Genomic DNA, 14,471 nt, shown 5'->3' on the forward strand with positions numbered 1-14,471 from the left:
TCAAACTCTGATCCTCAGATCACAACCTCCTAAGAAGCTAGGATTACATGCATGTGCCACCAGCACCACACTGCCTATTTTAGTGCCTCTCCACTAGGGACTCCCTAGGAGTCTATGAAGTGGTTGAGGGTCACACTTCCTTTCCTCTTGGTCTTTTATTCTAAGTTTAGAGGAATAAAGAATATCCATAGTTTTGAATGGATAGATAACCAAGAAATAACATTATATAGTAGCCCTGCCCTTGTCTGTTTGAGTTGACATCATGTATTATTTTTTTCACCACCAAAAATGTTTAGTATGATTTTAATTGTTTAATTTTTTATTTCAGAATCAGGTCCAAACTCTGACAATGAAGACGAGGATGATGAGGAAGATGGGAGTTACCTGCATCCATCTCTCTTTGCCTCCAAGAAGAGCAGCCGCCTTGAAGAACTGATGAAGGTCTTTGTCTCGTTGATCTGTGTATTTTTATGCCGTAACAAATTTACTACCAGTTTAAATTTGGAAAATATTGAGCATGTTGTTTCTTATGTGTTTCAGCTGTAATTTGATTGTTTTTGAGATACCATATACATTTTTGTGTTTATCTTGCTGGCAAAGCATTTGCTTTCTGTGTATCTATATTATAAATTCCACAAGCAGATTATTTTTATATCTTTTTAGGATACTAGAGTAGATACTAAATAGACACTAAGTCAGTCTACTTAGTAGACACTAAGTAGAATGTTGTAGGCTCTGAATGTGGCTTAGTGGTAGAGTGCTTATCTAGCATGCATGAAACCCTTGGTTTCAGTTCCTTAGTACCACATAGAGAAAAAGCTGGAAGTGGTTCACATGGTAAGAGCGCTAGCCTTGAACAAAAGAAGCTCAGGGACAGTGCCCAGGCCCTGAGTTCAAGCCCTAGGGCTGACACAAAAAAAAAAGAATAAGTCGTATGTTAGTGAAGACTTGGAAGTTGTTCTGTCATGTAGATTTCATTGCATTATTTATGCTTCTTGGATGTTCAAAACATCTGTTCAGTCACTTGTTGCCTTCAGAGACAGTTTTGTTTTTTGCCAGTCCTGGGGCTTGAACTCAGGGCCTGACCACTGTCCCTGGCTTTTCCTTTTTTTTTTTTTTTTTTGCTCAAGGCTAGCACTCTACCACTGAGCCACAATGCCACTTCCGGCTTTTTCCTATATATGTGGTGCTGAGGAACCAAACCCAGGGCTTCATGTATACGAGGCAAGCACTGTACCCACTAGGCCATATTTCCAGCCCCAGAGACAGTTTTAAATAAGTGCAGAGTGTGTGTGTGTGTGTGTTTCTGTTATGGTGGTAGTGGGGCTATAACTCAGAGCCCCATGCTTCCTAAGCAGGTGCTCTATCACTTGAGCCATGTTTCCAGCCCCTTAAATAGATGTTTTTACTTCTGAGTCTTCCCTCATCCTTAGGAAGGAATCCACCATCTGTAACATAAAAAGCAGAAATCTAAGATTTAAGTAAATTCTTTCACAACTATAAAGTGTGGCTGATTCTTGAGGGAATGATTCTTGATGATTGGAGGATAATGAAAACTGTTTACTAGAAATCAGAAATTCCTTTGAAGAAGGACAAAGTTTCAAGTTGGCTTGAATAGTCATGCTTTTATGAGTAGCTGTCTGGTCCTCATGCCCTCTCCTTCCTGTAATTATCAGCACTATAAAGTTGAGTCTTTTGCAACAAGAGAGTTAGAGTTTTATGTGGTTCAGAACACCGTCTTCTCTGTCCCTAGCCCTTAAAGGTGGTGGATCCAGATCATCCCCTAGCAGCCCTTGTCCGAAAAGCACAGGCTGACAGCTCTGCCCCTACCCCACACACCCCAGATGGAGCGTCCACGCAGCCCTCCCAGGTGGAATACACAGCAGACTGTGAGTACCCACTGAGTGTGTTCTGACTTGGGAGGACCCATTGAGTACGTTCTGACTTGGGAGGACCCATTGAGTGTGTTCTGACTTGGGAGGATCCACTGAGTATGTTTTGACTTATGAGGACCCACTAAGTATGCTCTGACTTGTGAGGACCCACTGCATGTGCTCCGACTTATGAGGACCCATTGAGTACTTTCTGACTTATGAATACCTACTGAGTATGTCCTGTCTTGTGTCCAGATCTCAGTGCCAGGGGTGGGAAAAGAACAGAGAGCAAATTCTGGGTAGACACCTGGTTGCTGTCATTAAAGATACAGTATAAGGCTGCATGTGTTGTCATTACTCAGTGTATCTTGATTATAGGACTTGATTATAGGACTGCTGACAAATAGCAAAATCATGGGTGCTCAACTCTCTTCTCCCCATGGATTTAATTCATCTCTGGATGACTTAGACCACCTAATACAATGTGAATGTCTGGTGAGAAGCTGTTATATTGTCCTGTTAATAGTGTTAAAGCAATAATGGTGGGAGTAAGTTTGTAAATGTTCAGTTACAAATGAAAATATTTCCCATGAATATTTGCAACCCAAGGTTTATTTCTATTATCTTTTCAATTACTTGAAGTTATTAACTGACACTAAATCTTGATGTGTTCAAGCAATTACTTGAAGTGGTTGGGTCTTGTGGTGCTCCATGGTTAAGTGTTGCATGAGAGAAGAGCCTTTAGAATTCCAGTGCTTGGTCTTCAGTGCTTCCCTGCAGATGAGGTACTGAGTCCTTCCATGAGGCAGGTGAGGTCAGCTGGGGCCTTGTAGCCAAAGAGAAAGCTGATATTTAGGTCAGTGGCTTTCCTTGGCACTAGTTATTGAATGGCTATAGGGAGCCATGGACAGTGAATGGACAGTGCATATAATTAGAACATGTCCAGGATAGGTTTTAGCAGAAGGAAGCAGGAGGATGGCAGAAGCAGGTGGTGGAACTGAACTATCTTCTCTGTGGCAGACAACCAGATGGCATGTGGGCTGCATGACTCCCTTTGCCTGTTACCAATGTTTGTACAGTGCTGCAGTGTATGCATAGATCCTGCAGGGTCCAGTAGGATGGAACAGGCTGAGACACAGCATCCTCAGTCTGGTGGAGACCACAACCAGACCCAAGCCTTGATGATATAAACATCCAGGGGCCATACAGGTTTGAGAGTGCATGGCAGGACCTTCCTGCCTCTTTAATTTTGACAGCCCCAGGCCCGAGATAAACTGCAGAGTCTCTGGTTCTATGAGGGGCCAGCTTGCTCTGCTCAGCCTGAAGGCTGGCCCAACTCAAGCCTGCCCTGGTCCAGGGAACATATAAGCCAGGCTTTGAAGTCTTCCTTCTCCTCCCTTCTTTATGCACTGAGGAAGGGACTTGTGGAAAAAGGGCTTTTTGTGGGCAAAAGTCTTTTACCCGCTTTTCAGCAGGCAGACCTGACATGAGATTTGTAAAGCTCAGATGTTCACTCCTGTGTCAGCTCCTAAGCCATTCTAAGATGAACAGTCCTGTTCTTCATTTTCTAAATCTTTACATGTATACATTGCTTATACTTTTTGTTTGTGTGTGCCAGTCCTTGGGCTTGAACTCGGGGCCTTGTGCTGTCCCTAAGCTTTTGTGCTCAAGGCTAGCACTCTACCACTTAAGCCACAGCTCCACATCTTACTTTTCGGTGGTTAATTGAAAAGTCTCATGGAGCCAGGCAGCAGTGGCTCACTCCTATAATCCTAGCTACTCAGGAGGCTGAGATCTGAGGATCATGGCTCAAAGCCAGCCCAGGCAGTAAGTCCATAAGTCTCTTACCTCCAATTAATCACAGAAAAAACCATAAGTGGTGATGTAGCTTGAGTAGTAGAGTGTTACCCTTGAGTAAAAAGGAGCTTAGAGACAGTGCCAAGGCCGAGTTCAAGACCCAGGACCAGGAAAAAAAAAGTCTCATGAACTTTCCTCCTGGGAGCTGGCTTCAAACCATGATCCTCAGATCTCAGCCTCCTGAGTAGCTAGAATTACAGGCAAGAGCCACCAGCCCCATTGGCCTGTGGTTTTAATGTGTGATTTCAGGAGTGCTTGTATGGAGGCTGCAGTTTGCACAAGGCCTGGTCCTACCACATCTGCCCTCCCTTTGCTGCAGTGCTGCTGGTATTCACTGATCTCAGGGCACACTCTGACACCTCTTGTTACTTATTCTCTACCAATATGGCAGCCTGGGAAGAAGAGCATCTGTTTTCATTTTAAAAGATTTCTAGCCAAGTGCCTATGGTTTGCACCTGTAATCCTAGCTACTCAGGAGACTGAGATCTGAGGATTGTGGTTTGAAGCCAGCTCTGGGCAGTAAAGTCCATGAGAATGCTAACCACCAAAAAACCAGAAATGGAGCTGTTGCTCAAGTGGTAGAACACTAGCCTTTACCAAAAACTCTCAAGGACAGTGCCTGGTCCTTGAATTCAAGTTCAAGGATCAAGTGGCATGTGCGTGCACGCACATACAGTTTGTTTCCTAGAAGTTTTTTAAATATAGATACACAAAATTAGCAATTTATTTCCATTTTTTTAGCCTTACAGTAAGCTATTTCTAAGCTCCCTCATTTTATTACTTGTCTTCTGCTGTTTAGCTATAAATTCTTGCAAAAAAAAAAAGGTATGATAAATAAACATTCAGGAGGCAATAATGCCAAAATACTGTCTACTCTTATAGCCAACAGTGGTTTTTGTAATTAGCTTTATTCTAAAAGTGATAGGTGTAAAAATTAAATCATTTCTTGTGGCTAGAGTAGATTTTTTTTTCTTCTTTTGCAGTCTTTTAAATGTGCCTTTTCTGTTGGTTATGGCATTTTCTTTTTAAAAATAGCTTCATTGTAAGTCAGGAAGGGAATAGAAGAAGAGAGGGCCCGCAAGGAAGAGAATGCGCTGGCATCCTTAGTGATAGTGTTAAGGTAGAAAGTGCAGTGGCCCTTGTCACCAGAAAGGAGAAGAGAGAGCTGGGGCTAAGGACTGAAAGACCTTCTTTATAAGACTGCCCCTGAGAGATGCATGCATTAGATAGGAATAAACTTCATTTTACTTGAGCTCAACAGAAGAACATATAGTCAGAAATCACCGTGAAGTAATTGCTGAGCTGCAAAGAACTTTGTTTCATAACTCAATTCAGCCCTGAAAGACCTCTTTATGGAAGAATAAAAGATTTGGGGTACATTAAGAGGTATAATTGTGGATGCTTTTTAAGTTATATTTTTAAACTCAGCACTGTTGACTGTGAAACTAGAGGAAATTGGTCCTTAAAAAATATCTTCTTTGAATGGTAACTTTATTAGCCATAAAAGAAATGCAAATATAGATCCCACTTCAGATGGCTCCCATCAAGAAAACAGCCAAAGGTGTAGCCTAGTAGTTGTGTGCTTGCCCAGGCACCGGACTATACCCTGGGAAGGGGAACCTTTATATACTTCACGAAATGACATGTAAATTGTATATCCAGTATGGAAATTTATCGGAAGTTCCTCAGATTAAGAATAGAACTGCTTCAGGATCCTTCTGTACCACTCTGGGTGTACATCTGGAGGAATGACTAACCATCCCCTGTTTATCACAGAACTTCACAGTAGCCGGGCTGTGGAATCAGCCTAGATGCTCGTCAGTAGATGAATGAACAGAAAAAATTCAGTATACACATGCATACTCACACTCATTATGTAGTATTATTCAGCCATAAAGAAAAATGAAATTATGTCATTGTAGGAAAATAGATGGAGACAAGCTAGATTTGGACAAATAATACACATTCTCATATGTGAAAATTAGACCTAAAGGGGAAAAAATGGACATGAACACAGATGGGGGAAGGGGTAAATACAGGGAAGTAGGAGGGTGAGTGGTCAACATATATTATATGCATGTATGGAAATAGCACAGACACCCCACATTGGTAATAAAAATGTGGGAAAATAAAATACCTTCCCATGCTTGGGTGTGTGGCTCAGTGCATGGGGTCCTGTAGTCCATTCCCAAATCACATAGAAAACAAACCTTACCTTCCTTTCTCCCCCTTGAAACCAGAGGTTTGGGGCCCTAGGCCCAATTCTAGATATGTCAGATCCAGATCACCCTATACACCAAATAAACAGACTTGGAGACAGACATCACTGCAGTGAACCTTCAGCTATCTCCAAGGTAGAGACATGAGCGACACTCACCAAGGGAGTTGGGCAGGAAGAGACATGTAAATGACAAAACCTTTCCAGTTTCTTATATGGCCTAGTTGACCATTATCTCAGTCTTTTGTCTCTGCAGAGGTTTCCAAGGGTGAGGTGAGCAGGACAGTGTCAGTCACTGCTTCCTGGCAGGTGTCTATCCTGAGCTTCCTTTGGGGCGGTTTTACCTCTTGTCTCAAGATGGTAAGCAACTTACCATCTTGGTATGGGGAGTATGGGAAGAAGCTTTGAGTGCACCTCCTGCCATTATTAGCAGCTTCATTTTTCTATGTACCAGTGTACTTTTTAAAAATATGAGTGCTTACTGGATGCTGGTGGCTCACGCCTGTAATCTTAGCTACCTAAGAGGCTGAGATCTGAGGATCGTGGTTCAAAGCCAGCCTGGGCAGGAAAGTCATGAGACTCTTTATCTCTAGTTAACCACCAGAAAACCAGAATCGGCTCTGTGGCTCAAGTGGGAGAGTGCTAGCCTTGAGCTGAAGAGCTCAGGGACAGCACCCAGGTCCAGAGTTCAAGCCCCACGATCAACCAAAAAAAAGGAAAAGAAAACATCAACACTTGGAATTTCTCTCTTTGGTTTATTTGAAGTAGGTCTTGCTATACTCGTTAAGTATGTTTATCAGAATAACATGTCAATTTGTGCACCTGTAGCCCCAGCCTCTCAGAAGTCTGAAGGCAGGAGGATCATGTGAGCCCAGGGCTTGGAGCCAGCTTGGGTCTCCTCTCGAAAAGTTAACTATAAAATCCTGAGTACAGCCACATACCTAGCAAGGCATGTTCTGTAGTTGGGGCCTTGGTGTTAAGAAGCACAGATGGATCCTGGACCTGGGCACATGTCCCTTGTGACTGGCATAACCCAGGCATGCTTTGGCTGCCTAGCTCTCTGTTGGTGGTCTTCACTTTACTCATGACAGTAGACTTGGTGGTGATACTAAGAATGTGATATTGGCAGGAGCTGCTGCATGGGATTCCCTGTCCTGGGTCAGCCTGGGCCAAGATCAGTAAGCCCCGAGCTGTGGACTGCTGGTATGGGATCTGTGTCCAGAGGTTCTCAACAGAAAGCAGGCCCAGGGCAGCTTCCTGGTGTCTGAGCAGTGTTTTATCCTTGAGGGTCTACTCAATGACTCTTCATATCACATAAGCTCTTGGGGCGGTGGCTCTGCCAGCAACACTAGCATGGCAGGGAATTGCACAGGGTGTGTTCAATACAGGACTAGCTGGGACCCAGGCTTCTAGAAAGAGAAGACATGAAAGTGAACCTTAGAGGGGCTTCAAGGCAGGAAGAGCCTGGGTGAATGTGCCAAGCACAGGAGCAATAATGAGGTTGTGTGCTGTTCATATGGCAGGACCTAAAACTCTGGGGGGGGGCTTGAGGGTTCAGGGCTTTGTCAGTAGCCAGAGGCTCTCAGGCTGCTCTGGGGGAAAGATCAGATCCTCCTCCCTAAAATCTTTGCATCCCTGACACCCTGCAAATTGGTTATCAAAAAGCAGCAACCCAAAAGTAATATGGAGAAATGGAATCCAAACCCCACTGCAGCATGTATGTATGGTCCCTTCTGTTGGCATGGTGCCTTCTCTCCCAGGTGTCACAGCCCTCACATCCAGAGTTCTTTCCACATTGTTGAGACTGTGGATTCTATCCAGCCTCTACTCCCCTTTTTATGGTGTGGTTGACATCTTTATGGCAAGCTTCCAAAGATGTGGGTAAGAAGCCACAGAGGAGCAGGGAAAGTAGATTACCTTGTCAAAGGTTCTGCTTAGAGCCTTCGCAGCCCCCCTCTGCATACCTCCCACATGCAATTAGCCCCCTCTGCACACTTCCCCCCTCCACACTCCCCCTTAATGCCTCTACCAAGTCCTTACTACACAGCCCCCCAACCTCTGCACAAGCCCCTCTGCAGTCCCTGAAGGACAGCCCTGCCTCTACAATCCCCTCTGCACACCTACTCCCTACACACCTACCCTCCTACACAACCCCCCACCTCTGCACAACTTTCTCTGCACACTTCCCCTCTTCACAGGTCCTAGGTCTGGGTCTCTGTATGCCTGAAATCATCCTGGGTCCTGGAGGAGTTTTCCAATTTGGAGTTCATCTTTATGGCAGCCTGGCTTCTTGGGCATTGTTGTTGATTTAAGTATGTGTTGTGTTCCAGCTGACTGAATTAAGTGAGTGTGCTGTCTTGCCAGCAGTGCAGCTCAGTCTGAAATCACCTGTTAAATAAAGAGTACATTAAGCTGAAACTACGTAGTAGTGACTTGAAACTTGATTTCAAACTGTTTTGTTTTTACGAACTTCAGATGTCTTTTTACCATTGCTGTTTTATGCTGGGCTTTCTTGGGCAAGAGATGGACAGGACAGGACAAACCACCCTTCCCACTGAGATTGGAGGCAGGAGCCTGGTCATAGCCAGTCAGTGTGTGTCTGTGGGCCGGGCCTGTTCCTCTTCAGTGATCATTTTACCTGGGGCTTAGAAGGAACGTTTTTCAGCTTGACTATTCAGGGTAGGAATTGGAATTCCATTCCTTCCAGGATAATGTGTCTACAAAACCTGTGCTGGTAGTTGAATACCTAATTTTGACAGTAAAAGCCTGAACTGAGCCATCATATCATTTGTCCATCAAATACTGTGTGCTCAGTGCAGGGATCACAGAGGTGAAGAGGGCATGATCTCTGCCCTCAGGACCCACAGAGCAGCTCCCATCCCACCATCAGCCCCTTCCCTCTGGTCTGTTGTTATCCAGGCTGTCTACAGGGATGGTGTTGGGGACTCCTGTAAGATGAGGTGGAGTCTACTGGTACTGTGCTCCATTCTGAAAATTCAAATGTGAGGGTCTAGTGTATCACCGAGCTGGAGTGACAGCCAAGGGGTGCCTGTGTGTCTCTCATCAACAGCAGGGACTGTGAGCAGTGCTGGGGATGACACAGGCCTCTCAGCCAGAGCTAAAAAGGTGGCCATTGCCCTGCTGAGATGTTGGCACATGTCTGTAGTGGCCAGAGGCCATAACTCCGTGTAAGGTTGCCTGGCTCTACAGCAGTGCTGTGTTAGCTCAGAATCCACCCCTGATAAGGAGGCGGCTACACCCCTGGGTAGACAATACCCATGTGTCTCTGCACCAGGATTAGACACAAAACCCCTAGGTTTCAGTGTTGACCATTCTGTGGTTTATGCTGGCCTTGAACACTTTCCAAGGAAAAGATGGGTAACTTTGAGGACTGTGGATGCTCTCCACCCAGCATTGCTTGCCTATGGCAAAGCACAGAAGAGACAATTGCTCATCACTGTGGATGCCAGTGGAGCAGTTGTGAGACCCTCAGGCTTCCAAAAGGAAGGCAGCACCTCACACATGGGCCTGCAGCTGGGACAAAGACCACAAGCCTTGCAGACAGTGAACAATTTAATAAAAAAGGAAGATTTTAGAGAATATGAAGTTGCATGCTAGCTGAGGAAGCCAGGTAGCTCACTTCATTTGCTGTGTGCATTCAGGCTGCTGGGTGGCGGGGCAGGAAAAGGGCCACTAGTCGCTCCTGGAGAAAAAATCATTTCCACATGTCCCACCAGGAGAACACAAACTGGCCTAGATAGAGCTCAGATTTGCTTGCTTTGGGTGTATTTGCATTGTCTATTCCCTACTTGCCCCTGGGTATGTCTCCATTATGCACTGGGTATCAGAGTGGCTGGGAATGGCTGAGAGACACAGCGTGTGATCATTGTGTGTCTTACAGCAACCGTGGCTGCCATGTACTACAGCTACTACATGTTACCAGATGGCACCTATTGCCTGGCACCGCCACCTCCAGGAATTGATGTGGCTACTTACTACAGTACCCTTCCTGCCGGGGTGACTGTGTCCAGCTCCCCTGGAGTGACGACCACTGCCCTGCCACCTCCTGGAACCACACCACCTCCCCCTCCCTCTACAGCTGAAACAAGCAGTGAGGTGACCACCACGACCACTACCACCACAAGGTGTGTATACTGTGCTATGGTGTTGTCACTGCTGTATCCTGTGCTCACTACCACCACAAGGTGTGTGTACTGTGTGCTATGGTATTGTCACTGCTGTATCCTATGCTCACTACCACCATGGCCTGTGTTGTCTGTGTGCTAGGGTGCCATCACTACGGGGTAGGGAGTGTATGCTGTGTACTCTGGTTGTCACCGCTGCAGTGCCCTGTGCTCACTACCACCACAGGCTCTGTGTGTGCTGTGTGCTGTGGTGTCTGCCACTACAGTGTGCATAGGAAGCAGTCACCTCAGTGCCCCTGTTTTCTGTGTTTAGAGACCTTTGTTGTCTCTGTTGTTTACATAGTTATTGCTCAGATCCCTGTTATACACTTGAGATCCTTATGACATGAGAGTCTGTAAAATTTTGAACATAGTAATGTGCTCCTGTAATCTCAGCCCTTAGGAACTGAGGCAAAGGAGGATCACACATTTCAGGCTGGCCTGGGCTACATAGCAAGTTCGAGGCCAGTATGGGCTCAACAGTTTTCTCAAGGAAAGAAAAAAAATGTATTTTTTTAAATTTGGTAATTCTTGGGTTTGACCTCAAGGCCTAGCACTTGCCAGGCAAGTGCTCTACCACCAAGTCACACCTCCAGCCCTATTTTTCACAAGTTATTGTTGAGAATAGGGTCTTACTCCCTGTCTGGAGTTTGCCTGGACCCTTGAACTTCCTACTGTAGGGTTCCTGTTGCTTGGATGACTGGTACCTACTGGCACATCCATTCTTTATTGAGCTGGTCTCACACACTTTGCTGCTGCTCAGGCTGACCTAGATCCTCCAGGGTGCCCACCACTGAGCCCAGCTAGAAGTTCAGGAGGGGTCTCAAGCTTTACTTCCCAGGCTGGCTTAGATCACCATTCTCTCATTATCAGCCTCTGAAGTAGCTAGGATTACAGGTGTGAACTGCAACTGTCAAGCTAAGAAAGGCTTTTTAGCAATGCAGTATAGCCTCTTGTAAACATGATTCCCATGCAGCATCCCGCGCATGTGCATCACTTCTGGGGCCTCTCGTTGTACAGAGCCCCAGCACTTCAGCTGGCTGACTGCAGTGCCCCCCGTACCTCAGCTGAGTAGCTCTTGTCTGGTCTCTGTGAGGAGAACTCAGCTGTTATGAAACACACCGCTTTCACAGTTGTGAGAGTAGTACTGTACTAGGTGCTCCCAGGCCTCTCATTAGCCTTGCAGGTGAGATCAGGTGAGGCCAGCATGTGGAGAAGGACAACAGGAATGCTCGGCTCCCCACAGGGAAGCCCCGTGCAGGCATCTTGACATGCAGCAGGGGTTATTGGGAAAATATGACAAAGGTTAAGATCTTTCTGCAGAAATGATCCTCTTTCTGATCATGCTCAGAAAGTCAGCCACGTAGTAGGGATATAGCTCAATGGTAGAACATTTGCCTACCTCTACAAAAGTCTTGATTGTTTTGCCTCATGGTTGGAGGGAAATAGAAGAAGCAAATTTGTTTCTCTGATTTTTGAGTCTGTTGTTCAATAAACCCCATTGTCACTATTGCCTGTGATACTTTGGACCCTTCTTTCAGAAGTGATTGACCATATTAGTATTTAGGAAACACATCATCCTCAGGCCAGGTACCTCCCTCTTGTATTATCTGTAACTCCTGTGTGTATGGGACCCCTGAGTCCGAGAGACTCTACAGCAGCCAGTGTGAGACCTGATAGGGCTGCTGAGCACAAGGCCTCTCATCAGGCTTTTCCTCCACTGTGCACTTGTCCGCCTCCCCACTCCTTTCGAACTGCCGGCACACAGCCACTCACCAGGCTTTTCTCCCCAATAGTGCGCTTGCCCCTGTGGCCACCATCATCCCTCCACCCCCTGATGTTCAGCCTGTGATTGACAAGCTGGCAGAGTACGTTGCTAGGAATGGCCTTAAATTTGAGACCAGCGTTCGTGCCAAGAATGATCAGAGGTGAGATGAAGAGTTTGAAGTATTGGACTGGGATATGACTTAGTTGCAGAGTGCTTGCTTCTCAAATGTGGGGCGCTCTGGGTTTCATCCCTGACACTGTAACAAAAACAACAATAATAAGCATTTTAAGTATATGGGGTTTAGGACATTGGTTAATTTTTCTTAATCTAGTAATATAATCCCTTTCTTATGTTTTATCCTTCCCTAGTGTCTTTAAATATGGTGTGGCTTGAAGTAAGTGTGTGTGTGTGTGTGTGTGTGTGTTCTATGGCCTGAACTCAGGGCATGTGGCTTGAAGTAAGTGTGTGTGTGTGTGTGTGTGTGTGTGTGTGTGTGTGTGTGTGTTCTATGGCCTGAACTCAGGGCATGGGTGCTGTCACTGAGCTTTTGTACTCAAGGCTAGTACTCTAAGCCACGGTGCCATTTCCAACTTTTTGATAGTTTATTGGAGATAAGAGTCTCAAAGACTTTCTTGCCCGGGCTAGCTATAAACTACTGTCCTAGCTTCTCAGCCTCCTGAATAGCTAGGATTACAGGCCTGGGCCACTTACTCCCAGCTAAACAAGGTTTTTGTTCCTCATGTTAGCTTAGAGTTGGGGATGTTATTTTGCTGTGCAGTAAAAATGTTAATGCTATCTTAGGTGAAAGTGTATATATAATTCATGCTGCTTTGGGGTCCACTGGAAGGGAAATCTAGACAAAACCCTTTTAAAATCCAGGTGTGCCCTTTGCCTCTGCTGGTCAGCATGAAGCATGAGGCTTTACTTGCCACTATGGAAATAGCTCTGGACAGGCAGTCTTAGCCTTGTCTCTGTTGTATGGGGGTGCTCAGTGGGCATCAAGTGTCAGGGTAGCTCACAGGAAGCACTTGCTGGCTTCATCCCTTGCTGCTGCAGCACACTTGTCATGTTGAGTGACCTGTTTTCTTTCTGTGTCCACAGATTTGAGTTCCTACAGCCATGGCACCAGTATAATGCTTACTATGAGTTTAAGAAGCAGTTCTTCTTGCAGAAGGAAGGAGGTGATGGGACGCAGGTATGGTCTTGAGGGTGCAGGACTCGGATCTCAGATGTGGAAGTTAACTTCCTGTTCTCCATGTATGCATCGACCCACACTAATACCTGTTGTGTGTCTGACATGTGCTATCTCTAACTTTCCTTACTTCTCAGGTGAAACTTGGTTTAGATCTACGGAAATAATCCATTCACTCATAGTATCTTAATGACTGTTTGTCCAATATGTTCCAAACCAAAAAAAGCAATAATAGCCTTCTTTTTGTGCCATTCCTAGAGCTTGAACACAGGACCTAGGCACTGTTTCTGAGATTCTTTTTCTAAAGGCTAACAATCTACCACTTGAACCACAACACCACTTCCTTTTTCTGAGTAGGTTTTATTGGAGATATGAGTCTTACGGACTTTCCTGCCTAGGCTAGCTTCAAACCACGATTCTTAGATACCAGCCTCCTGAGTAGCTAGGAATATAGGCATGAACCTATAACTCTAGTTTCTTCATGCATTGACTACTACTTTTAACTACTTAGGATGAAAGCTGTGTACTGAATCTGTGCTAATGTGGATGGAACCATATTAGATGGAAACGTATGCCTCATGCTGCACATGCTAGAATTCTCATGTTGTCCATGGAGCTGTATTTTGGGCATTGGTGACCATACCTTCCTTCACTGCCCTCCCTGTGGTTCTCTTGCACTACATCTCATCCTTGTCATCTTTTCCTGCCTTTATATCACCTTATAACATTGACACCTGATTCCTTTTTCTGTCTCTCTGTCTGTGTATGTCTCTCTCTCTCTCTCTCTCTCTCTCTCTCTCTCTCTCTCTCTCTCTCTCTCTCTCTCTCTCTCTCATTTTTGTTTCAATTTGGGTTTCTTGCTTTTTTGCTATATGTAGCTAAGCTGGCCTCTTATAATCCTCTTGCCTCTATCTGGGCCATATTTCCAGCCCTGAATTCTTTTTAAGCTATTTGTGGGGAGGGGTAATGGAGGCCCTCCCTATTAGTAGATTTCTTAGAATTTTTATCTCACACTGAAGAAATTTCATCAATATGTGATACAAAAGATTTCTTACCCATGTAGAAATGCTGCTGCTGATGAATTGCTCTTCTGACATGTCCCCTGTGACTCTTCATGTGACAATGTGTGTCGCATCTCTCTCTCCAGGCAGCAGTGGTATCAGAGGACACCCCTGCAGAATCTGCTGCTGAGAAGCCAGGTGACTCTGGGGATGACGGTCCTCCTGAGGACACAGCTGAGGCGGGAGGAAGAGGAGGCTCTGGTGGGAAGAAAGAGGCCACGTCCAGTAAGAATGCGGCTGATGGGAAGCTGGTGAAAGGTGCGCCATCTGGATAAAGCCAGATAGCCTGAAGTAGCAACAAAGTTTCAGTCACAAGG

The 14,471-nt window shown here is 45.5% G+C and overlaps 1 protein-coding gene and 1 long non-coding RNA gene across 5 annotated transcripts in view; one reads left to right on the top strand and one right to left on the bottom strand.

Moving 5' to 3' along the window:
* The window catches only part of LOC125349230 (splicing factor SWAP), a 56,042-nt gene that overhangs the window by 14,860 nt on the left and 26,711 nt on the right, over positions 1-14,471 (top strand). For 3 of the 4 annotated variants that reach the window (XM_048343159.1, XM_048343161.1, XM_048343162.1), the window contains 6 exons: positions 329-441; positions 1,754-1,889; positions 9,851-10,094; positions 11,930-12,061; positions 13,003-13,096; positions 14,241-14,412. In XM_048343159.1, coding sequence (XP_048199116.1) covers positions 329-441; positions 1,754-1,889; positions 9,851-10,094; positions 11,930-12,061; positions 13,003-13,096; positions 14,241-14,412 — 891 coding nt within the window. The remainder of the gene's footprint in view (positions 1-328; positions 442-1,753; positions 1,890-9,850; positions 10,095-11,929; positions 12,062-13,002; positions 13,097-14,240; positions 14,413-14,471) is intronic. The other variant, XM_048343160.1, reaches the window with a different exon arrangement.
* LOC125349232 lies at positions 1,991-9,799 on the bottom strand. The gene is made up of 3 exons (XR_007210487.1): positions 9,788-9,799; positions 9,395-9,399; positions 1,991-2,491 (listed from the first exon to the last, which is right to left on the bottom strand). It is a non-coding gene; the product is annotated as an uncharacterized LOC125349232 (long non-coding RNA).

This window comes from Perognathus longimembris, chromosome 3, assembly GCF_023159225.1.
Source record: "Perognathus longimembris pacificus isolate PPM17 chromosome 3, ASM2315922v1, whole genome shotgun sequence".
Taxonomy (NCBI): Eukaryota; Metazoa; Chordata; class Mammalia; order Rodentia; family Heteromyidae; genus Perognathus; species Perognathus longimembris.